The following is a 25,843-nucleotide window of genomic DNA, read 5'->3' as shown; positions in this document are numbered from 1 at the left end:
AGAATATAAGGCATTCAATATTTATCAACTTTACAAAACAATTCATACTGGCAAATAAGCCGTGAGACCAGTGAGTACACTTGCACTTGGGAGCTCAAATTATGCACCTGTTAGGGATAACATAATGGCTACAATCTTGAATAGAAATAAACAATCGATGTCTCACAGTGTCCCAGACATATTTTGTTACATCAATCCAAGTATACCTATCCCTTAAAGGCTATACTTGACTATTCTCAAAACACCATGTATTTACAATTACATCCGCAACCACATAGGGCGATATAATTGGTCGACCAGTAAATACATGCGATAGATGTAAAACAACAATAGTCTTCCTTCGCACTCATGTCTCTCTCAATTTAAGAACAACTGCTTTCCTAGACATGTCCCATAGGCCATATCTATTCATGACCGCCCGTAACATGCTAAAGTAGCAACATTGATCTTTCACTTCGAGAACATAGTCAGAAGTAACATAGGGCACAAAGTTGAGGTAAATTATAAATTACCTCAAAAGCTCACACGATGAGTAAATATGGATAATTTTACTCACATTTCCTTGTCGGTCGTACAGTGCACATGTAGTATGAATTACATGCTATAATAGATTACTCTTTCTATAAGAGCGTATGTCAATCATCAAATATATCTACCATACAGATCTTAGCCTAAACATAGTCACGTGCTTCTCACGTACTCATGTTTAACCCGAGTGCTATATTAGCTCGCTTTCTATAGCGCCCAATTAAGTACTCGCATTTGGCATCTTACAAGCATACATGATTGTGGGACTATCATGTTCGGTCTTGTTATAAACCAATCACAGACCTCATCTTGACTCCAATCAAGGCGACATATTTTATGTACCAAACTTGCTCTTTAGCATTTATTTGTACATAACGTCTCATCTCAACGTGCTAACTACAACACTTGAGGTGATTGCTCGTGTGAGTGAGCCAATCATTGCCTGCTGACATACTTTTCAATAATATGTGTGTTTGTGCTAGTCTCATAGTGGATTTGTACTTATTGATAAAACATCCTATGGGTCAAGAATATGTCTCTAGGAATAGCCTTCATAAATGGATCAGCAACCATTCTATTGGTTGAAATGTATTGCAGGATCACTTCTTTCTGCGCTATAATATCTCTAATGAAGTTATTCTTTATGTCAATGTGCTTTGTCCTTCCATGATACTTGGGATCTTTCACATAGGCAATGGCTGCTTGACTATCACAATAAACCGTCACCGGTCTTGGAACTTCAGTGACAGTGGCTAAATTTTCCAAGAAACGTTTTAGCCATACTGCTTCTTGCACTGTGGCAGAACATGCAATAAATTCTGCCTCCATCGTAGATAAGGCTGTGCATGTCTGTTTCTTGCTATTCCAAGAAATTGCACCTCCATTGAGCAAGAACGCATATCCATAAGTCGATTTACGCTCATCCAGGTTTCCACCCCAATCGGCATCTGAATAACCTAATAGGCGTAAATCATTCCCTTGGTAACAAAGTCGATAGTCCATGGTTCCCTCAAGTATCTCAGGATCCTCTTCACTGCTTTCCAGTGTGCTTGACCGAGATTTGATTGATATCGGCTCACCAATCCCACGGCATAGCATATGTCGGGTCGAGTACACATCATAGCATACATCAAACTTCCGACCGCACTAGCGTAAGGAACAGTTTTCATCATTTTAATTTCTTCTGGAGTCTTAGGACACATTTCAGTACTTAGGCCTTCACCTTGCATGACAGGGGTATCAATGGGATTACAATGCTACATATTGAAACGCTCAAGAATCTTCATAATATAAGACTCTTGTGATAAAGTAAGGAGTTTCTTCGATCGATCTCTTTTGATCTTAACTCCTAATATATAAGCAGCTTCTCCCATGTCCTTCATCTCAAAATTGGAGGACAACCATTCTTTTATGGTGATAACCAAAACCTTGTCATTTTCAGCCAATAGAATATCGTCCACATAAAGTGATAAAATCACAAATTTATCTTTGGACCGCTTGACATATACACAGTGATCTTCTTCAATCATCGTGAAACCAAAAGTTATTATTGCTTGATGAAAACGAAGATACCACTGTCTAGATGATTGCTTAAGGCCATATATTGAGCGATGAAGCTTGCAAACTTTATGCTCTTGACCTTTAGCTATGAAACCTATTGGTTGTTTCATATAGATTTCCTCATCTAATTCTCCATTGAGAAATGCCGTCTTTACATCCATTTGATGTAATTCAAGGTCCAAATATGCAACGATGGCTAGAATAAGGTGTATTGAGGCAAACCTTACAACTGGTGAAAAAGTTTCCTCATAGTCTATACCCTCTTGTTGAGTATAACCTTTTGCCATAAGGCGAGCTTTATACTTTTCAATGGATCCATTCGCCCTACGCTTAATCTTGAAGACCCATTTGTTTCCAATGGCCTTATGATTGGGTGGTAGATTAACCAAGTCCCAGACATGGTTTGCCCTCATTGACTCCATCTCATCTTCCAAAGCTTTTCTCCATTCTTCCTTGTTAGAGGATGAGAGAGCCTCTTGAACAGTCTAAGGCTCGGCATCGTCCTTTTGAGCAATCATAAATGCTTCACCTTCAATCTCAAAACGACGACGGGGAATACTTTTACGATTACTTTTACGCAATTGAATTTCTCTTGAATTCAATTCATCAGGCGATGCAACACTCCCACTAGGTCTTGTATGTTGAGGTAAATCTCCATTTCCCTCTACAACATCAGTGAGTGTGTTATCAGGATCTTCCATCTCATATAATTGGAAGTCCTTATCAATCTCACGTCTATTAGGAAAATCGTTCTCCAAGAATGTGACATCTCATGACTCCATTTCGGTCACACTTCCATCAGTTTGTTCACCTATGAACACGTACCCTTTGGAGTGTTCGAAATATCTTATAAAGATACATTTCTTCCCTCTAGGACCTAATTTTCCATGTTTATGGGAAGAATCATGAACATAAGCTGCACATCCCCATGGACGTAGACTACTCAAGTCTGGTTTCCTACCAGTCCATAATTCATAAGGGGTGGAAGTGACCGATTTTGAGGGCACACGGTTAAGTATATAGGTAGCAGTCAATAACGCATCTCTCCAATAGGAGATAGGTAAATTTGCTTGCGCTATCATAGACCTAACCATTTCCAATAAGATTCTATTCCTTCTCTCAGCTACCCCATTTTGTTGTGGAGCACCAGGAATAGTCAATTGTCTTAGAATTCCCTTTTCATCACAAAGAGCCTTGAATTGCTCTGATAGATACTCACGTTCACGATCGGTTCTTAATGCCTTTATTGTTTTGTTCAACTGATTCTCTACCATCGCTATATATCGTCTAAAACAGTCCAATTCTTCTAAATTATGGGAGATCAGAAAGACATAACCGAAACGTGTGAAGTCATCTATGAAAGTGATGAAATATGAGGCTCCATGCCTCGCCCTCACATTCAAAGGACCACAAATGTCAGAATGTATGAGATGCAATGGAAATTCAGCTCTAGACCCTTTACCGAATGGTTTTCTAGTTGTTTTTCCCGCCAGACAATGTTCACATACGGATAGACTAACATTAGTGAGTGGCCTTAAAAGGCCTTCTCTAGCTATTCTTTGTATTCTTTGCAATCCAATGTGACCTAATCTAGCATGCCAATTACTTGCATCAATCTCAACATTGTTAGAAGACGCAATTAAAGAAAAACAACCATCAACATTAACATTGTACTGATCATAGTCAATGTCTAACACCATAAAACCATTCGATACATGACCTGAACCATAATAAACTGTTCCATACAAAATGTCAACACAATCACCATGGAAATTCAATACATAACCTAAGCTAAGAAGAACAACTACAGAGACCAAGTTTCGTCGAATATCTAGAGCATAAAGGACATCATGCAGGAACAGGTTTCGTCCACCACGTAAGATTAATTTACATGTGCCGATACCTTTCACTTTAACTTTTGAGTTATTCTCAAAATATATCTATCTTCTTTCAGGCGGTATCCGACGATACTCCACAAATGCTTCTCGATCTCTAGTTACATGGTCTGTTGCTCCTGAGTCTACAGTCCACATAGGATGAGATTCAGCAAGCATTACAGTACTAGAAACAAAAAGCATTACTCAAAGTAATGGAGTAATAGGGTACATTTTTCGGCTCAGTGCATTCACGAGCAAAGTGACCTAGCTTGCCACAATTGTGGCACTTCATCTTGGCCTTGTCCTTCTTCCCACCACGCTTCTTGCGTCGGAAGGTCTTAGCCCTCTTGGGTCCCTGATCAGTCATCTTCCCTTTGTTGTTGAACTGAAGATTCCTCTTGCGCTTGAAGCTCGAAGCCTTGTGCGAACTCGATTCAGCAACATAAACATGGGTAGAGGATCTCGCAGCCTCTAGGCGCTCATCCTCTAATTCCAAATGACGCGCAATATCATCAAAAGTGACGATGTTCTCATTATGCGTCATATTGATCTTCATATGCTCCAAATTATCAGGAAGAGACCTTATAACAACCTGAACTTGCTGTTCATCAGTAAGGGAGTGACCTGCCGACTTCAGCTCACGGATCATGTTTGATATCTCCCGAAGATGCTGCCTCATCGTTACATTTGGGCGCTTTTCGGAATGTGTCAAACTTGATGGTGAGTCTCCTCAGCTTAGTGGCAGATGTATCCCCAAACTTATCCTTCAAGGCAACCCACATAGCTTGAGTTTTGTCATAACTCTCAAACTCACACATGAGATCATCTTGCATACAGCTCAGCAACGTGATGTGAGCAATGCTGTTTTTCTTTTCGAAGCTTGATAAGCTTCCGGATCTCTCTGTGTTGAGCTGAAGTTCCATGCTAGAGTTCATCCATGGTATGGTTGAGGGTTTCCAAAACCTCTTGCTCCTCAAGGATGTACTGAACCTTTCGGTGCCAAATATCATAATTGTCACCGTTCAGCTTCTCACCCTTATTGAGGTCAGCCACAATGGTCTTGGATGCCGATGCCATAATCAATTGCTATAACACATTGACATAATAAACGCAGAATCAATACTAGCACACTATACAGAGTAACACACATATTTAATTTGCAGCAAAGACAAATTAAATTAATGATAATTCAACAAAAGACACAAAAGCAAAAGTTCACTATGTTCCCAATCAACTTCTATGTACAATTGTTCTATTATCATTAATTAGTTTAATTTGTGCAAATGTTAAGTTCTAGGTGAGAACTATTTCAAATTTTACCAACCTACGAACTCCCACTAGGAAAAAATAATTACATGACCTTATGTAATTTCTACATTTTTCTTTAACACAAAAAACATAGCATGATAATAACCAACGTATAAACAACAATCATGCTTCAACTATGATTAAAATTGCAATTCAACATGTAATGGATTTTCTACCATTGTTCTAATTTTCTAGCAACTAGAAAATTGCAAGTATATTAAAATATATACATCATATCATTGAACCAAGCTCTACACAGCATATATATAACATCATTTGCACACAAGCTAGCTACTGTATTTCCCTAATCACAAGAAAATACAAGCTACAAATGAATAAATTGCATTAAACCCCAAAAATACGCGTACATAGGGTTCCCTTAGCATTTTCATACATTTATAAAATTAAAAAATATAAAATAATTATACCACTGTGTAGAGAACACTCATACGAACCAAACGCCACCAACCACGCTCCAATCGGAGCTCGCACGCGCCCCCACGCGCCGCCTGAGTGCGCGGTGCGTGTGGCGCATGCGCTAGCTAGCCGAACGGTTCCTGGCCGGTCCAACCGGTGAACGGTCCGACCTGTTTGACCGCCGGACTGGTTGACCGGTTCGACCGTTGACCGATCAACGGTCGGGGTCGGGTTGGGTCAACGGGTCGGATCTCGGGTCGGGTCGGGTCAAACGGGTCGGATCACGGGTCGGGTCGGGTCGCCGGCCTACCAACTGTTGCCGGCACTGATGTCGTCGATGACGTCATCCCAGCGGTTATCGACCATTGGGTGACCTCACGGTGACGTTACCATGCACCGGTTCGCTGGCGGGCGGGCGTCGCGCACGTGCCGGTTCGCTGACCGGCGTGTGTGACACACGCGCTCACTGTGCCAGCGCTTCAGGCGCGTGGCGCCCACGGGCAGCGGCTTCTAGCCGCGCGTATGAGCGCGTCCGGCGTCGCTTGGCGGCGGTCGACCCACCTCCGGACTCGTCTCGACGAGCTCTTTCACCCGGTATATTCAAAAATTAATTTTGATCAAAAAATTATTTCGAAAAATGGCCAAAACCTCACAGGTGCACACGACCCCGAACCCGTTCTTCGCTCTGGTTCAATTTCGAGTTTTTCATGTGGCAATTCCGACCATCGGAGATCCAAACAGGGTAGAATACAATCTCTTGATCTCAATATCAAATGGTAAATGAGAAAACTCGATGAAAAACAAGGCAGAAATCATGATCGGGCTTTGATACCAATGTTGGAATTCGAGTCGGCGGAAGATGACTTACCTGATTTCGATGCGCAAACAGCAAATAGCCCCGGAACGAACGTTGAATTGCCGACGAAATCACGAACAACACTACCTCACGTTAGTTTGGATGCAATCACGAGGAAAACACCCGATTTCCACGGCGTAAATGCCGATTGTTCTTGCAAAGATGAAATGGAACGCCTTGATCTTCTTTGATGGAAATGGAGAGAAAATATGGTGCGAATGAATGTCCAACCATTCCAACGGTTGTGTTCGGGAGGCTTATATATGTCTCCATAACACTCCTATAAATGGTGTCCTTCCATCGTACCGTATCAAGTCCAAAAGGTGCGGTCCAATCGCACCCCATCATGGACGTACTAGCTAACTAGCTAAAGTACAACAGGGGCTGAGCAGAGAAACTTCTCTGGTGAGGGAAAGCGCAGACCTTGTGAAGCGAATGCCCGGCTCTCACCAAAATATTCAAACTATGCATCTCTCTCTCTTGTGAACACCAGCCTCCCCATCTCTCTCAGCCTTCTCTGATTCTTTTTTTTTTTTTTTTCTGGCAAAGCTCTCTCTGTCTCCCAAGGCCGAACGAAGGACCCCCTCGCCTCCTCTATGTCGTCGCTCACTCCCTCACGCTGCTCATGCCTTCCTCGCCTCAGCATCTTCCATGTTACACGTCCCATGATATTTTTTGTATATTTTATTGAAACTCGAAATTAAAAATAAAGGATATTAACCATCTAGAACAAAGATAATATTTAATTCAATTTAGGTATTAAACAATGCCAATTCCTAATTTTGATTAGATTCTTATCTTGAACATTGTATACTCTACTTAAACATGCAATATGAATTAATTAATCTACATGATATGCAATCTTTTTATATTTTCAAGACAAGGAAAGCAATCAAAACATTTAACCCACTCAATCCGCAAATGTGTCATCCAATCGATTCAAATACAAAAACAATGTCTAGTTATCTGAAATTTCGCAAATAAAATAGATAAATTGATCTTAAGCCTTAATGATCACAATATAAATTTTAAGGATACCTACGCAATCAATGATTCCATCTAAAGCCTTATAGATATAATCAAATATTTTATGTGGTTGCGGATTAGGAAATATATACAACATGTCTATCGCTCAAAAGGATTAAATTAGATATCAATCTAGGCAATATGATATTTAAGTCAAATTCGGTTGAGATTTTTACCTAATTTGCGGATATACTTCCAAATTCGAATTTGTTGATGGATAGCTCACAAATGATGGCAGCGGTGACTCAAATGGCAGTGGGTCACGTGATGGTTCATAGTGATGCTAGCCAACGGGGTCTCATGGTGGTGCTTGGCCCGGAGAGATCACGGGGGTGCCACCCGACACCACAAGATACTAGAATCGGTGGTGATCCAGAATCCACTAAGACTTCATGGCAGGGGCACCATTGGGAGTCCATTGAAGCTATTTGACCTTTGGAAATAAACAAGACAATGTGGACAGGACATGCTAGCGGATCGTCCGGTGGGAAGCAGCTTGGGTCGTGGCTCGATGATCGATCAGGAGAGGATCGAGAATCCTCGGCCACCAGTGGTGTGCATGTGGCTTATAAATCACACCTGGGATCAAGAAGAGCGACGTTAATCCATGTGCGGTGGACTAATTGCGTTAGCACTACACAAGAAAGGAGACGTCTTTGAAGATGGCACTGCTTCGCTAAAATCATCAATCAGCGCGGTAGGAAAGTTACTGGTCACACAAAAATTGCAATGGACTCAGATGGTCGTTGGATCGCTATTGGGTGTTGCCGCGTTGATGATCGAGCAAGGATGGGGCTGCTGGAATCGCCTAGGAATCTGCAAGAAGTGACTGTGAAACCTGTAAGAACTCATAAATTGCTAGGGCATACTGTGAAGTCACAAGTTCAGGCGGTGTCTCGGGAAGCGGCCACTAGAGAAGCTAGACCAAGACTGGCAAAGCGTGGACATGGTGCGTGCAAGGTCGACTCCAAGGTTGTGCGTGACAACGTTTCTTGGTTGGGGAAGAGCTTTTTTTTTTCTTTTTTCTTTTTCAGAAATAGTTCTTTTCTATTTCTATTCCGGGGAATAATTTCTGAGTAAAATAAGATGTTTGGTAACTACACAAAATTTCTATTCTAGAAATAAAAAAAATAAAATAGAAATGCGTTTGGTACGAAACAGTTTCTTTTTTGCATTTATTCTTTTTTTTTGTTCACAAATCACCGACGACCCTGGCCGCCGCCGCCGCCGCCGCTGCTGCGCGACCGCTGGCCACCGACCGTCACTGTCGACCTCCGCCGCACACCCACCAGCCGCCGCGACCGCCGGCGACGGGCGCGGCAATGGCGGCGGTGGTCGGTGGCGGCGGCGGTGGTGGTAGCGGCGGCGGCCGACGATGGCTTCGGGCGATTGGAGGTGGCTGCGTTAAGAGAGAGGAACAAAAGAAAAATAAAAAAGAAAATTGGCTTATTTCTAGAAATTGTTCTCGAGAACAAGAAGAATCTTTTTTTGTTTCTAGTTTCTGCTCCAAATCTATTCCCGGGCTAACTTTCTATTTCGGTGAACAGAAAACAACTTGGCGTTACCAAATGGATTTATGTTCTTTTTTTGTTCCGGGGAACAAAAGAACAGAAATCTGGAGGAACATAAACATTCTCATACGCTACCCAACTGGTCACGGTGGCAGCAGATCCTCAAGCATGTTGGGACCAAATTGGGAAAAAGAAAGCCATAGTCGTGTATGAGCAGAATTCAACTTTGAAATTCCATGAACGACTCTCTCCCTTGCCGAGAAGAGAATCTCTTCTTTTTTGGGATTCTGGCTTTTGTCTTTTGATGCAAGGAAAGACATGTTTGGAAAAGAATTTCAAAAAATAATGTTTATTTTGAATCATAAAGTGCGGATTACAATATCTTAGGCGCTTATTTATGGAGAGGTCTCCATTTAGGAAATAATTAATTGACTAAAATTAAATAACAAAATCAAGGAAAAGATATCGATAAAGGGGAAAGTCTTCAAAACGCGATTAGAAAATACGCAAAATACGTTTGAAATTTTTGACGTCTCGAAAATCAAAGAAAATATGTGAATTTGAAATCAACCATCGTAACCCATTTATAACTATGAAAATCCCACAATTCTCTTTAATTTATGGGACTGCCAGCTATTATAACGCTTAAATATTTCTATATAAGTATTTGCCTGTTGTTTTACATTAGTCTCCTCCACTACAGAAGAACTCGACCCCGAGTTATTATTAGGATAAAGGGGAGTAATTGGAGAATGATACTCAAATAGGCTTGCTACATTGAATATCGGGGAGATGTTGAGGTCACCAAGAAGATCAACAATATAGGCATTGTCATTACTTTTCTTTACGATTCGACAGGGATCAACTTTCTTGTGTTTCAGGTTGTTATATGTTCCAACAAGAAAGCATTCGTTGCAAAGGTAGACCATCACTTTATCACCCTCAACAAATACTTTGAGGAGACAGTGTTTATCTATAGTAGCTTTGGAGACAACGGTGGAAGCTTCTAGCTGTTGCTTCACACCCTCTTATATTTCATGTAATTTTGTTGCTTAGTTCTCGTTGCAACACTATATCCTAGGACTTTGGGCAAAGGCAAGATGTCCAGTGTATGTTGTGGTGTTCACTTGTAGATGACCTTGAATGGAGATTTGCTTGTGGAGTGACTAACGATGTTGTTGAAAGCGAATTCTTCAAGTGCAAGGTACTGGTCCAATTGCTTTGGTATGTCACTAAAGAGACATCGAATGATATAGGCCATAGCATGGTTGATGACTTTAGTTTCACCATCAGTCTAGGGATGAAGCTACTATACTATAAATTCATCCTAAATAAGTGCTATGGGATCCTCCAAAAATGACTAAGGAATTTGGTGTCACCTCGGAGGTGATAGTTTTGGGCACACCATATAGGTGATCTACTTTTCAAAAGAATAAGCTTGCCACATGGAAACATCGAAAGTCTTTTTGCAAGCGATGAAGTGTGCTATCTTTGTAAACTTATCCACTACCACAAAAATAGAATCCATACCTCGTTGGGTTCAGGGAAGCCCCAACACGAAATTCAAAAGAAATAGGTAGAGTAGTGTAAAGACCAATGTTCTAAGAATGACCAAAAGGAATAGGTAGAGTAGTGTAAAGACCAATGTTTCGAGAATGGCCTTTGGTAGTTTCACAAATGTAGCACTTTTTCACAAGTCACCCAACGTCTCACTTCAGTTGAGGCCAATAGTATCGCTCTTCAACTAAAGCAATAGTTTTGTCTCACCCAAAATGTCCTTCAAGGGTGCCACCATGGAGCACTTGAATAAGTTATTCCCGCAAAGAGTTGCGAGGGATGTGTGATCTATTGCCAAAGAACAAGAATTTATCTTGAATGATCATGTTGCCACGAGAGCCTGCCACAGAATCTCCCAAATGTCCCAAAAGTTGTCACCATCAATATAAATGGAGTAGAGTGGTCAAAGCCCAACACATTGGTGTGCATGGTGACGAGTGCTGTAGCATGACAACTAAGTGCATAAGTGGCGTTGTTCAAGTGGCTCGCATTCCGTTAAAGCATGAAATTGAATTGCTCCAAAAAGGAGACTCAACGTCCATGCATTCGATTCAAATGCCTTTGACTCTTGATATACTTGAGTGCCTGATGGTCGGTGTTAAGAACAAGAACAAACTCATGTTGATAAGATACGGTTGCTAATGCTTGATGGCTCGTATTATTGCAAAGTACTCCTGCCCACAAGTAGACAATTGCTTGGGACATTCTTATGTTTCTCGCTAAAACAAGCAATAGGCTTGCGTTCTTGGGAAAGAATAGCACCAATGCCTATGCTGAAGGCATCACAGTCCAATTCGAATACCTTTTCAAAATTTGGGAGCATCAATATTGGTGCTATGGAAAGTTTTTCTTTGATGAGAGCAAAGTTGGCTTCTACTTCGTCAGCCCAATTAAACTTTCCTTTCTTCAAGCACTCAGTTATTGGGGCCATAATTGTACTAAAATTTCATATAAACGTCGGTAGAATTTTGTAAGCCCATGGAAATTGTGTGCCTTTCCAATGGTCTGGGGAGTTGGCTAGTTGCGAATGGTAGCTACCTTCTTTGCATCTACTTCAAGGCCTTCTACTCCAACAACATACCTCAAGAAGTAGAATCGATTGGTCATGAAGCTACTTTTCTTCAAATTAATGTACAATTTTTAGGTCTATAAGGCCGATGAGATGTCCTTTAAATGTTCCGTATGCTGTTGGTTAATTGGATTATATATGAGGATGCCATCAAAGTAGACCACCATAAACCTACCAATGAAGGGTTTGAGGACTTGAGTCATCAAACACATGAAGTGCCTAGATGTGTTGGTGAGGCCAAACAACACAACAAACCATTTGTACAAACCTTCATTTGTTTTAAAGTTTTTTTTTTTCCATTCATTGCTAGGGCAGATGCGGACTTGGTGGTATCCGTTACGTGGATCGATCTTTGTAAAGACATTTGATCTAGCAAGCCGGTCGAGCATGTCATCCAGGTGAGGAATTAGGAATTGGTATTTGATAGTAATTCGATTAATTGCCTGGTTATCAACTTACATACGTATGCTCCCATCCTTATTTAGAGTGAGGAGTGTAGGGACTGCCTAAGGGCTCATCCTTTCACCCAAGAAGCCTTTTCGAAGGAATTCTCTCACCTAGTCTTGTAAAATTTGGTTCTCTTTCGGATTCATCCAGTAGTGTGGCAAATTAGGGAGGCTCGCCCTTGGAAGAAAGTCAATCTTATGTTGGATATCCATCAAGGGAGGTAATCTGACATGCGGATCCTCTAGAATAACGTTACTAAATGCTATCAACAAAGGTTAAAGAGCCTCAAGAAGGGTAAAAAAAAAACAGATTGTTGATCAACCTTTCTCCATAATCATGTACATACCTTCATGTTTACAGACGTTTAGCATAATGCCCACATTCTACTTCTTTGGGACCTATGGAGTGTTACTTTTCGGCTTCGAGGTAATCTTTGTCTTTTTCCACACAAAAGAGTAGGTGTTCTCTCGAGCTCAGTGAGCGATATCGATGTCGTACTACCTTAGTCATTCCAGCAAAACATTACATGCATCCATCTCTGCCACATCACAAATAATAGTGTCCTTTTATGATATTCCAGTTGAAATATGTAAATAACATAATCGTGTTACCTTGAGTTTAGCCTCTTTACGAATCCACCTAATTATATTGGGGGAGGGATATGACTCTTTATTCAGTTGTAAATGGTCCATTAGGGATATGAAAACTATGTTCTCACAACTACAACTATCGATGATGACATCTCAGACTTTGCCGTTGATAGTACAATGACCATAGAAAAGACCATTCCGCTGGGTGTTCTCTCTTCCCAAGGCAAGTAGTAGTTGCCTAACAACGCAATAGACATGCTTGCTCTCTTGGTCCTCTACTTCTTCTTCATCCACCCAATCATCTTTGAAAATGTCGTCATCGTGCTCGACAACATTGACCGTCTTCCGTTGTGGGCAATCACTTGAACAATGGCCTAGTTTGTTACACTTGTAGCATCTAATTGGTTTTGACTTAGCATACGGGTTCTAGGCATTTTAATTAATGTTATGGTTGTTTGCAAAGATTGGTTCCTTGGGTACCCCAGTAGTACTCCTCAAAGTTCAGTTCATAGTGCTGGTTCACTGGTTGGAAGATTCTGGAACATCTGACTATCTCCCCCTTCCAAATGATCCTTGGGGGGAATAATTGTTAGCCCAATTAATGGGGTTAGTTCATTGTGTTGGTTTGCTTGTTAGAGGATTCTGAAACATCTAATTGTCTCTGCCTTCCAAATGATCTCTAGGTGAAGTAATTATTAGCTTGATTAATGGGGCTACTTCTCTCCAATTGCATCTTGACCTTTCAGGCCATTTCTTGGGCATCCTCAATAGAGAAGAAATGGTGTGATGAAACACAGTCTTGAATGTTGAGTCGCAAGCCATTAATGTGCTTGGCAATTTGTTGTGCCTCCTGTTCAACTAGGTTGTTGTGGGCGGAAAATGGGAGAAACTCATCCGTGTAGGCTTGGATTAATCAGCTTAGCCACTTACAATTCTAGAATTGTTGAAATAATAATTGTTCATAATCGGTTGGGAGAAATCGAGCTTTCAACATCTTCTTCATTCGATTCCATGTTCTGATAGGAGCTTTTCCTTGTTAACATTAGGTCAGTTGTGTCTGCTCCCACCAGGCAGAGGCACCGCCCTTCAACTTGTATGCCACCAATTTTACTTGGTGGTCCTCTTTGATCTCCATGGCATCGAAGAATTTCTCAACTTCCCAAAGCCAATCTAGAAAGTTTTCAATATTCAAGTTGCCATTGAAGGTTGGAAGGTCAACCTTAAGTTGATATTGGTTGGGGTCTTATCGATATCCCCTACTTTGGTGACCTCCACAAATCGGCCGGTCTAGGAACTCTTCTTTTTCTTCTTCGGAGTCCTCGACATAGCCTTGTTGCCTCTATCAAGGATTTGCCCCACATTCTATAGCTACTTCTGGGACTCGAGCGGCCTGAGCATGATCGATTGAAAGATTATTAGGTAAGGGGTTGGTAGACAAATGTTGGATAGCGATAAGTAATTCTTGAAACCTCCATTCGGTTTGCTCCACAAATTGATTAAACTCAGTTATGTAATAGGCTTGTTTTCACAGCCTTCGGCTAAAGGAAGATTTTCAGTGACGGTATGAGCCATCATTATAGGAGAGACTTGCTCTGATACCAAATGCTGTAGAGGAAGGTATGCTTGGAAAAGAATTTCAAAATATAGTACTTATTTTGAATCATGAAGTGCGGATTACAATATCTTAGCCACTTATTTATAGGGAGGTTGCCATTTAAGAAATAAATAATTAATTGAAATCAAATAATAAAATCAAGGAAAAGATATTGATCAAGGGAAAAGTTTTCAAAACATGACCAGAAAATCTGCAAAACATCTTGGAAATCAAGGAAAATGCGTGAATTTGAAATCAAACATCGTAACCTATTTGTAACTTCCCGCAATTCTCTGTGATTTGTGGGATCGCTCGCTCCTATGACTTTCCAATATTTCCATATAAGTATTTGTCCGTTGTTCTACATCACTTTCAATTTTGTGGCCCTTGCTGGTCACTTAGCAATTAATATAAAAGAACCAAAATTCATTGGAGTTCTTCGAAACCTGGGCTAAGGAGTGGTGAGTGAGTCGTGACAATGGAGCTATGGAGGGAGAGAGAGAGAGAGAGAGAGAGAGAGAGTTAGCCGAAACAGAAGGGTGAATATTCGAAAGGATTCTCCGATTTCTCAACTCCTTTTCCTTTCCTGCTGTCTTTGTAACAAGGAGAAATAATCTTGATTTTCTATTTGTTCTTGATCTTCCACACTTTCAACCTACTACAGATCTTCATGAATGATCTCATTTTTGACCAAGAATATCTCCCTTAGTACATATCAAGTCCACTTTTATTTGTGAGAAAGCTTATTCTTCTTTGGACAAATATATCTCTTCCTTCCCTTTTGCTTGAGCGAATATCACCTCACTTGCAGTCAAATCTTTTCCCTTCCCGGAGTCAATAGAAACATGCCCCTTTTACTTCCAAGTTTAATAATTCAATATCCTCTTCATATCATACGAGCTTTAGCCATCATGTGAAAGGTATAATGTGATTCTCATCCATGGATTTGGCCGAACTCAATGGCTTAATTAAATTCAAGGCCAATCGGTAAAGTCCATTCGCCGCTGGTCTAATGCATATGAAATTATATGGGCTTGAAATGCTGCTTTAAATCTATATGTAGTGTGATTTAATTTTAATTTTTTGGTTTAGGAGTTAAAAATTAATATCTAATTTTCTATACAATAAATGAATGGTCAGATTGCCAAAATTTATGTGTCAACACTCATTAACTCTATAACGGTTTTGGAGCATTGATGTGGCTGTAATGTCTGAGCTCACTTTAGAGTTTGAATCTAAACATTGGCTCTGAAACCATTTCAAAATTAAATTTTGGGCATTAACTATTTAACCGTTAAGAGCATTATTTTAGACATTAATCTTGTAACCATTACAAAACTTTAATTTGTTAAGTCTGAAACTGTTTCTGAACATCAATTTGGTCATTTGAATTTGAAACCATTTTAGATCATTAAATTGCCAATTGATTCTTTGGATTACTAATGTGGCCATTAAGTCTGAAATCATTTCAAATCTTTAATTTAGCCGTTAAGCCTAAAACCATTTCAAATCTTTAATTTGGCTTCTGATTCTGAACTAACTTCAGATCATAAGTACATCCATTGATTTTAAAGTCACTTCAGATCATTGATATGGTTGTAAAGTCTAAAACCATTTTAGATCTTTAATTCAATCATTGAATTTGAACTCGCTTTAGATCTTTAATTTAGCTGTTAAATTTGAACCCATTTCAAATCTTTATTTTGGCCATAAAGTCTAAAACCGTTTTAGAATTAGATTTTCAGCTTGACTCAATCCGATTGCTTCAATTGCAAACACATTGGCAATATTGTCTTTTCTATTCAAATGTCATTTAAATTTGGTTATGGTATATGACATTCCTAGATTCATCATTGAGTCAGTAATATGACTTGTACTAACACATTAATACAACAAAAAAAACTAATCGTTCTGATCAATCTCCCATTCCTACAAACCATGAGTAACATTTAGCAATATGTCATGTCTACTCAGACAGTGGAATATTTCAAGAACATAATGAACTTATCAGTTTTGGCGATATGTAATTCAATCATTCTATCTCACCATATCGTAATTGACCAAAGGTCATGGAATTGTTTGTCAAGTCACCAATTCAATTATATGCCTAGATCTAATTGACATGTATTTCTACAAGACAAGACCATTCATTTTCAGTTACAACATTAGTTGAGGATTTCAATACAATGTCAAGATTAGACGCATAGGACATCAATTTATATCTCGTATATTTAACAAGAAGATAGATTCCATATTATGCATGCATGTGCCTTTGTATGTAAATAAACTATGACTATCAAGTACATAAACGATTTGACGAACCGTTAATATGCACACTTATGAATCATAGCGATTCAACATACAAGTCAGCATCGTGCCTTAGGTCAAGACCAAAGTACAAACGATTAGTCATTAATCTCGCTAAAAGGTTCCATGTTGTTAATCATTCTATACATGTTATGTTTAGTGAACTTGTCCGGGACAAGCACTTGTGTTCTAATTTTTTTTTTTGGTAAAAGGTAAGTATTATAGATAGACTAGAGAACCAGGAGGCCATACAAAGAACAGCAGGGAGGAGCCGGCACCACTTGCACTCAGAATGTCAGAGTACCACCCGAGTGGAAGGGTGCCAACCCGAGCTGCAGAGAAAATATAGGAAACGGAATAACAGGCAGCTAAAAGAAGGCTGACGAACAGCGCAGCCAGGGCAGAAAGCAGGCCAATAAAAACGAAGAGGGAGGGCAGAAATACAACCCACAACACCAGGATACAACCAAATGAAGCAGCAGCCGGGTGAACTGGAACCAGCAACAACAGCGACTGAAAGACCTAGGGAAAGACGAGATAGAGAACCACCCAAACAAGGGGGGGAGAGGGGGCTACCCACGAGCATCATCAATGCAAAGAAAAACATGAACGGAGACGGCCAAATGATCACTTCAGGAGGAGGCCGAAACGTTTACTCAAAGATAGAAGGGTGGATACCCTAACTAAGCTGAAGACGTTTGTTGCGGGGGATATCCGGGACCTTGGAGAATGTAAGGGCCTTGTCTTTAATAGCTTTGATTAGATGGGCTTTCATGGCTGGGAGGGAGAGATGTTGGTTGCGGAAGATAATATTGTTTCTCTCCTTCCAGACAAGATAACATAAGGCACCAAAGGAAAACCTAGCCATTGATTGGTGGAACCCTGGATCAGATAAGTGATTAATAGCCCACAAAAGGTTCACTTTCCAGGTCTGGTTTCTCCAAGGAAGATTAAACTTCGCTGCCCAAAAGGCCGCAAGGCCGCGAGTAATGGAGCAGCCAAAGAAAAGGTGATCGATTGAATCCGGTCTAATTGAACAAAATGCACAAGACATATCCGGGATTCTTCCATGGGTGAGTAACCTCACCTGAGTTGGTAGGCGATTGCGAGTAATCAGCCACAGGTGAGTTTGATAACGAGGGGGGAGAGAGGGGCTCCAAATAAACTTGTACCAGTGACTTAATGGCTTCCTCGTCCTTAAGAGATTCCAAGCAGAAGCTGAAGAGTAGGTTCCAGACGGGTGACCCAGCCAAACCATTCGGTCATTTTCCCCATTAAGGTTCGGAAGGGGCTCCTCCCAAGTCGCAATAACACCCGCAAATGAGGAAGGGGTGGACAGGGCTGCCAAACCAGTTCTGATTGTAGCAAGACATGGTATACCGGAGCAATAGATATCACGATTAGAGAAGATCTTATAGAAAGGGCCACGTGGGTGCCAATAGTCGAACCAGAAGGAGGCTGAAGAGCCATTACCAACATTCCATCTAAACTGAAGCTGGATCAAGTCACGAAGACCAAGTAATTTCTTCCAAGCCCATGAACAGGACGTTGGCTTAGGCACAATCCAAAAATTCTTATGCTTTAGGAAGTTTGAGTGGATCCATTTACACCATAGGGACTCTTTATCAGTAAAGAGGATCCATAAGTGCTTGATCATTGCCGCCAAGTTACTTACTCGGATGGATCGAATCCTCAACCCACCTTCCTCCTTAGGTAGCAAACATCATCCCAAGCCACCTTAGCCCCACCCGAACTCAAGGTAGGTCCTTTCCAAAGGAATTGTCGAAAGATTTGTTCAATGCGCTTAATAACCGAAGAAGGCAATATAAAGACACTCGACCAATATACCTGGATAGAGTGGAGGACCGATTTTATCAATTGCAACCTGCCTGCCATGGACAAGAATCGGTTGGTCCAAGATTGGACTCTCGAGGTGATAGTGTTCACCAACGCAGCACAATCTACTTTCCTAAGTCTAGTAGAAATAATAGGCACACCAAGGTACCTAAAAGGAAGAGATCCTAATCGAAAGCCTGAGGCACTTACCAGGGCATCCGTAAGAGAAGTAGGCCCTCCAGAGATAAATATATCACTCTTGTGAAGATTGGGTAATAGGCCTGACCAGTCGGCAAAGAGATGGATCCCATCCATTAAGATTCGTACCGAGGTCAAGCTGGCCTTCGAGAACAATAGGACATCATCCGCAAAGAAGAGATGGGAGAGCTTAGTGGCTTTGCATCTCCAGAAGTAATCGAAGCCTAGCTTATTGGATTGGCAATTAAGGATACCAGTGAATACTTCCATAACGAGAGTGAAGATGTAAGGAGACATCGGGTCACCCTGACGAATTCCCCTTCCGCTTGAGAAAAAACCATGAAGCTCACCATTTAGGGAGATGGAGAACATGGGTGACCGGATACAAGCCATGATGTGGTCAATAAACACACCAGGGAAGCCGAAAGCTTTTAGGGTTAGCTCGATGAAATTTCAATCCACCGAGTCAAAAGCTTTAGAAAAATCAACCTTAACGATGCATTTAGGCCGGTACGGTTCATGGTGGAATTCACAGAATAATTCCTGAGCTAGCAGGATATTATCGCTAATCCTTCTGCCTTTAACAAAGGCGTTTTGGGGAGGGCTGATGATGGAAGGAAGAATGGAAGCTAACCTGTTAGCAAGAATCTTGGTGATGCATTTATATATAGTGTTGCAACAGGCTATGGGGCGAAAGTCATTGACTGTCGAGGCATTCAGGATTTTAGGAACCAAGGTGATGATAGTGGCATTAATCTGTCGAAGGAGGTGGCCCGAGTTGAAGAAATCTTGAACCGCCAAAATCACCGAAGGACCAACTATGTCCCACGACCGCTTAAAGAAATCTGCGTTGAATCCATCCGGGCCAGGGGCTTTACCATTTGCAAGGGAGAACATGGTTTCCCGAATCTCCTCATCCGTGACAGGCCAAGAGAGGCTAAGAAAATGAGCATCGCTGATAGTATGATTCAAATGAGCACGAATATCATCAGACGAAGGCTTTACAGCCGGGGGGGAAGCCGCCAAAAGGTTACGAAAATGGGAGATAAAGAGCTGCTGAACTTCGGAGGGGTCAGTAATCTGAAGATCTCCATCAATAATTGATAATATTCTATTCCGGAGTTGGCTCCGCTTGACCGAGTGATGGAAATATTTCGTGTTTCGGTCGCCTTCTTTAAGCCAGCGCACTCTAGACTTTTGTCTGAAGAAGGACTCTTCTTGGATGCGAAGATCCGAGAAAGCCTGCAGGCGTTCCTTCCACTTGTGTTCTAATTTGCGTATCACAATACCCCATAACTTGTGACTCATCATTTCTCATTAAGTGGATGTTGATGATTGTATTGTGACAGGTGTGTTCTCAAACTTTGTAGTAGCCATAGACAGCCCTTTAGTTTAGAGCAAAGGAAAGAGTAACCGAATTGCTTTTTTGGAAAATCAAGAAAGCATTTTTTCTGCTTGAGAAGCCTAAGGGCTTCTATTGGACAGAAATAAAAGACGAACTAAATAATTGTTCCTCTCAAAAGGAATATGATCGATTAATCACTTTTGAGAATCACGATCAACACATCCGCGAACAAAGCATCAGGCTTATTCTATCTTTAAGGAAATCCTTTATCAGCATCGTGCCTTGGCAACGAATTCTGCTTACAATCCGGAAGAAGCCTTCTTGGATTTTGTAACTGCCAAGCGGGATGAACTTGATCAGCAAGGTGGCGAGGTTGTGGTGAGGGACCAAAGGGAACTACATTTTTTAAATGTATTTGTCCAAGATCTTTGAATGCATGGCCCAAACTCTCCCTATATCCGAGATATGCTTTCTATCGAATAAGAGTGCTTGGGTATGTGTAACCCGCCTTTTTTCTTTCTTTCTTTTATGACTTGGATTTTGAATGGGCGCTGGCCGGCCGCTTGATGTGAACTCGAGAATTAGGATATATCGAATCATTACTATATATCATACTGTAGTGAAAGAACAATAACCTGAAAGGGCTCTCAACAGCGGGTATTGACATAAGATGAAAACGTAATCACCCCTTTAGGATCAGGAGCTCGAACAAGAGAAGTTCCTATTCATTTAGGACTTTCTAAGTCTAAGACTGACTTCGGGTGTTTAGGCTTTTTAACCTTGCTATCAAGGCAGTCCCTCGGTCGAGCAACCTCAGGCATCACAAACTAGGCGGTCGTTGCCTAGGTCTTGCAACCTTAGGGCTCGTCACAACTACCGCCTAGGTTGCTCAACAACAACTGGTCTGCTGCTTGGGTTGCGATGCCTAGGGTCACGCAAACCTCATCAGGGTCACACGACCTTGGCGATGGTCGCTAGCATCAGATCTAGCTCACCGGTAGCCTTGGCCCATCGTTGGAAGGTTTGATTTATTAATAAGAAAAGAAAAATTAGACCCAAAAGCCCTTTGCAAAAAAATATTTGCAAAACACTATTTAGGACAAAGTTAGCATTGCAAAGGATTTTTTACCAAATGTAATTTGCATTTCTCCAATGCGCTTTAAGTCAAAAGCATTTACATATCCCCAAGGCTCATTTGTAAAGTTGAACCAAACTCATCCTAGAACATTCTATTTTGGCAAAGACAACTTAAGATTCTACCATCAATCCTACGTTATTCCAACTTAGAGCAATACTCTATGAAGCAAGCCTACAATAAATACCTTATTTAAAGACATTTGCTAGAAGTTAAATATTATAATGAGCGACAAATTATTTATATCACATCAATATCAAATGATCAATTTACGTATCCGTAAAATCGACAAATCTAGTGATCGGAAGAGGAAAATTTTCTTCTCACCCTGGAGTGGAGTTTAACGCAGCCAAGACAACAAAGCTCATTATTTCTCTATAAAACCAAAAAGCTGAAGCACAACAAGATAAAAGAAAATTTTCGACATGGACGAATGAAACAACAATGCCAATGCCACCGACCTAAGCCCAGCTGAGAAAGAAAGATGAAGTACGACTTTTTCCACCTTGAAAGCAGAGACAGCACAAATTACACTGGCAATTTGAGTCGAAAGCCATTCAGCAGCAAAGCATTTTTCATGAATAACAGCAAACTTACAGCAAGTTCGTGCTCTCCCTGAGTTGAAACCTCGAGTCTAAATTAAATCTTTTAAATAGAATAATAAAACAGGGTGTGCAATCTCTTGTAATAGCACATTACTATAAAAGCCATCTAGCATTACAAAGCAAGACATCCGGGGTGCAATCTGTGAAACAAATGCTTATTCAAGGTCTTCAACTAAGAGGCGTGCAATCTCTCTCACTTTCCCATCTATCACGGTCCAGTGTCGCCCTCTCTTGTACAATAAACAATTATACGCTTACACGTTACAACAGCCCCAACTATCATTAAATCAGATAAATACAATTCATATCTGAAAACTACTCGGAAACACGTTGAATAAATATACTGCACAGTGAAACTCATCTGGCTTCATCAATCTTCATCTGGGAGAAAACTCCAGTCGTGGACGTCTCTGAGCTATCCGCCCATTCTTTGCTCACGCCCTCTTCCTCCAAGTCTGTGCTAAATGATGGGAGCTTCCTCACATTTGAAAGAGTCAATATCGACGAACCGTCAGTCGTGCTGTCGTCGTACATCCCTCTTTTCACTGCAGTTTGCTGAAGCTGCAAGGCGTATTCCAAGTCCCAGAGCACATCCCCCATGCTAGGCCTCTCTTCGTCCTCTTCTTGCAAGCATTTCTCAGCAACCTCCCCATATTTCTTCAGCGAGTTGGGATTGATCTCACCAGCAAGAACGGGGTCCACTATTTGCTCGATGGTTCCTTTCTGGATGCACCTAATGCCCCAGTCGGCCAAGTTCGCCTCTTCTCTAGGAAGCGAAGGGACAATAGCAGGCCGAGCACATAGCACCTCGAGAAGAACCACTCCGAATGAGTACACATCTGATTTTTCCGTCAGCTGTTGGGTCTTAAAGTACTCTGGATCGAGGTACCCGAAGGTGCCCTTGACCCCCGTACTCACATGGGTTTGACTTTGATCAAGAGGCCCCGACTTGGAGAGACCAAAGTCAGCAACCTTCGCAACATAATTCTCATCAAGCAAAATGTTGGTGGACTTGATGTCCCGATGAATAATTCCTCCAGCCGCGCCTCTGTGGAGGTAGTGCAAGCCCCGGGCTGCTCCAACACAGATCTCGAGCCTTTGCTTCCATGGTAAGTATGGGAAATCGGAATTGTACAGGTGATCTCTTAAGCTCCCCTTCTCCATAAACTCGTAAACAAGTATCATCTCGGACTGTTCAGCACAATACCCAATTAAGGAGACGAGGTGGCGATGGCGGATTTTGGACAAAATGGTGATCTCTGTTTGGAACTCGGAGAAGCCTTGTCCTGACCCCAGCTCGCTCCGTTTTATGGCAACTTTGGTGCCGTCCCTGAGAGTTCCTCTGTAGACATTGCCAAATCCACCCTTCCCGATCAAAAGTTTGCTATCGAACTTGTTGGTAGCAAAATGGATTTCAGCGAGGGGTATTTTCAGTCCCAGGTGAAAATTAGGGACGATGGAGTCATGGTTACTTTGCTCAATCAGTCTACTGTGAGAACTGCCTCCTCCGAATGCAGGTAATGGTGACCAAACCGAAATTTCTGTTCTCTTTGGCTTTCTATGCTTGCATATGAAGATCGCTGCAGATACAAATATGCAGAGAAACAAGATGCTTCCGGAAACTAGACCAATTATGAGGCTAATGTGCTTATTCTGGTTTTCGCCCCCAGATGGCACAAAATGTGAGTCCCACGACCCAAGTATCTCCATTATCTCCAGGCCATTGAGATAGGCCTGCTGAGACGTTGTCTCTGATGCACTAAGGAGGCCAATGCTCATGTTCACTAACCCTGAGCTGCCCGGTTGAACTACGTAATCATAATGAAAAGGAACTGCATCCTCACGAAACCCTTCTTTATTATACGGGTCGATGAACTCAGCGAAATTCTCATAAATGTAGAGATTAAAGTACACTGTGTTGAGAGACGGGCTAATGAAGTCGCAGAAATGAGCCCGGACCAAGTGTGGGACGTTGGCACTCACGTTAAAACCCCAGGTGGTGTTGGGGTGTAATGGCCAAGCAGATGCATTCATCTCCTTAGCAGTCAGGTAAATGCGTTCCGATGGTAAGCATCTGTCTAGAGAACCATCCTGGTAATTAAGATTTCTCCCATAGCCAGCTGTATCTTTTGCAGCATTTGGGGGATAAATGTAATTATCATCAGGATCCCAACTTCTCCACAAAGGATCATAAACCGGAGTTACTTCATCGCCACCGACATTTATTCGGTAAACTGTTCGTGAGACTTGGGAGGGAATTCCACTGTAGTTGCCGCTATTTTTCCCTGAAATGCCCACACTCGGAGCAGAACCAGGAATGACTCCATCGGGCACAAGGAACACTTCAAGGGCATTTATAAATGCGAAGGATGACCCTTGAGGACTAAAATAAAGTATAAACTTATTACTATTTATGCTAAGCAAGAACTCCTCCACTACAGGAGAGTTGGTACTACCGGGAATTTGGAAATCGCTGAGAAGGGTGAGCCCCCTTACTGAGACATTGAACACAGCCTCAGAGAGATTTCTTGTGGAAGCGAAAGGGAGAAAGTGGAGTCGCACGATGTGAGTACCTTTATCATTTACATCAAGAACGTATTGCGACGAAGGGCTTCCGAAGATTCTTGCTGTGTCGTAGATTTCTGAGACGGTCGAGAATTGGTTGCTGGATTGCGTGGAGGTACTCTGTTTTGTGAAGGAGATGGAGTCAGAACTCGTATCCCCGACAAAGACCCTGTCGGAATAGTTCAGGCTTTTGCTTGATCCACAATTGATGAAGTAACTGGTCTGAGTTGTGCAGGTCGAGGAAAGAGTGAGAAGAAGTGGGAACTGAAGAGAGACGAAGAAGAGAATGAAGCCAGGGGTGTGGACTCCATGGATGATGTGAAGCTTTGCCATCGAACCAGAGGAAGAGCATGAAACTCTGCTTCGGGAGAGAGAGAGAGAGAGAGAGGGAGGGAGAGAGAGATTGGTCCGTGAATTGTGATCAAGTAGTTTCAGTTTGCGTTGACTTGAGATTGCCTATCAGGCACTGGAAGTTGGGCCAGAAGATAATTCTCAGCTGGAGATGAGTGGCTCATGTGGGGAGTGGATGAATTTGCTTCTGCAAAAGGGTGTTCGACTCTCAAACGGGCAGTGTCCTAGTCATGATGGAGAGGACAATTTGGCCCTTCTCATCCCACACTTTCAGCGAGCCGCACGTGCCCCGAGCAGACGAGACAGAGAGTGGAAGATATTGAAATTTGGGAGACCGGCCGAGAGATGAATGTCCTTTCGCTCTTGGGAGAGAATAGCAGACGGAGGAGACGGTCCCAAAGAAGTCGAGGTTGATTATGAAAACTCATAGCTCGTGTACCGAAAATATACGAAAATGTTAATGACGGTCTTCTACTTCTATCTCACCAGTTGTCCCTTGATCGGTCCTATGACGAATTTCACTGTCGCGGCATTAAGGTTATTAATTTTTTTTTTCTCTTTTACCAAAAAAAAAAAAAAAAAAAAACTTCTCTTTGCCCTTACTAGCAGTTCCAAAATATTGTTCACAACCCCGTTTCAGACCAAGGCCGCAACTCAAAAGCTCAAGCCCATTGGTGATGGCGAGGAGCTTAAGATCTACGAGATTTAGATCTCGCGGGCATGGCCGCTCGAGTGATCTCCCATCGGTGAGACCAAAGCTCGATCAACCATGGTGAACTTTAAGCCCATATCTCAAGCTTGGGTGTTCATGGTTATGAGCTTTAAGTTTGAGGAATCATGCAGCCATGTTGAAAACAATTGTCATCGATCAATTTCACTCTTATCATCAGCAAATCGTCTTCTTCATGATCTCTCTCCCTCGATTGTTGTTTTAAGTTTTCACATTGACTTTAATGCTGCATAATATTTTAAGCAAATCATAACATCACCCACGTACTTCAACGTCAGTATCAATGATTTATTGTCTTATGTTAGCAAAACTTGAAAAGTAGAAAAAGAAAACTTAACAGAAGCATTATCATGAAATATTTTAACGGAAAAGTATACAAAAAGTCCTAAACCTATTACATTGATATCAATTTAATCCTAAATATTTTAATT

The 25,843-nt window shown here is 41.5% G+C and overlaps 1 protein-coding gene across 1 annotated transcript; it reads right to left on the bottom strand.

Moving 5' to 3' along the window:
• Positions 1 to 21,777: 21,777 nt before the first annotated feature.
• LOC104418496 (probable receptor-like protein kinase At5g24010) lies at positions 21,778 to 24,865 on the bottom strand. Its single transcript, XM_010029866.3, has one exon. The coding sequence runs from the start codon at positions 24,662 to 24,664 to the stop codon at positions 22,124 to 22,126; it is 2,541 nt and encodes an 846-aa protein (XP_010028168.2). The 5' UTR covers positions 24,665 to 24,865; the 3' UTR covers positions 21,778 to 22,123.
• Positions 24,866 to 25,843: the final 978 nt, after the last annotated feature.

This window comes from Eucalyptus grandis, chromosome 9, assembly GCF_016545825.1.
Source record: "Eucalyptus grandis isolate ANBG69807.140 chromosome 9, ASM1654582v1, whole genome shotgun sequence".
Taxonomy (NCBI): Eukaryota; Viridiplantae; Streptophyta; class Magnoliopsida; order Myrtales; family Myrtaceae; genus Eucalyptus; species Eucalyptus grandis.
This window is presented reverse-complemented; position numbering and strand designations above follow the sequence as displayed.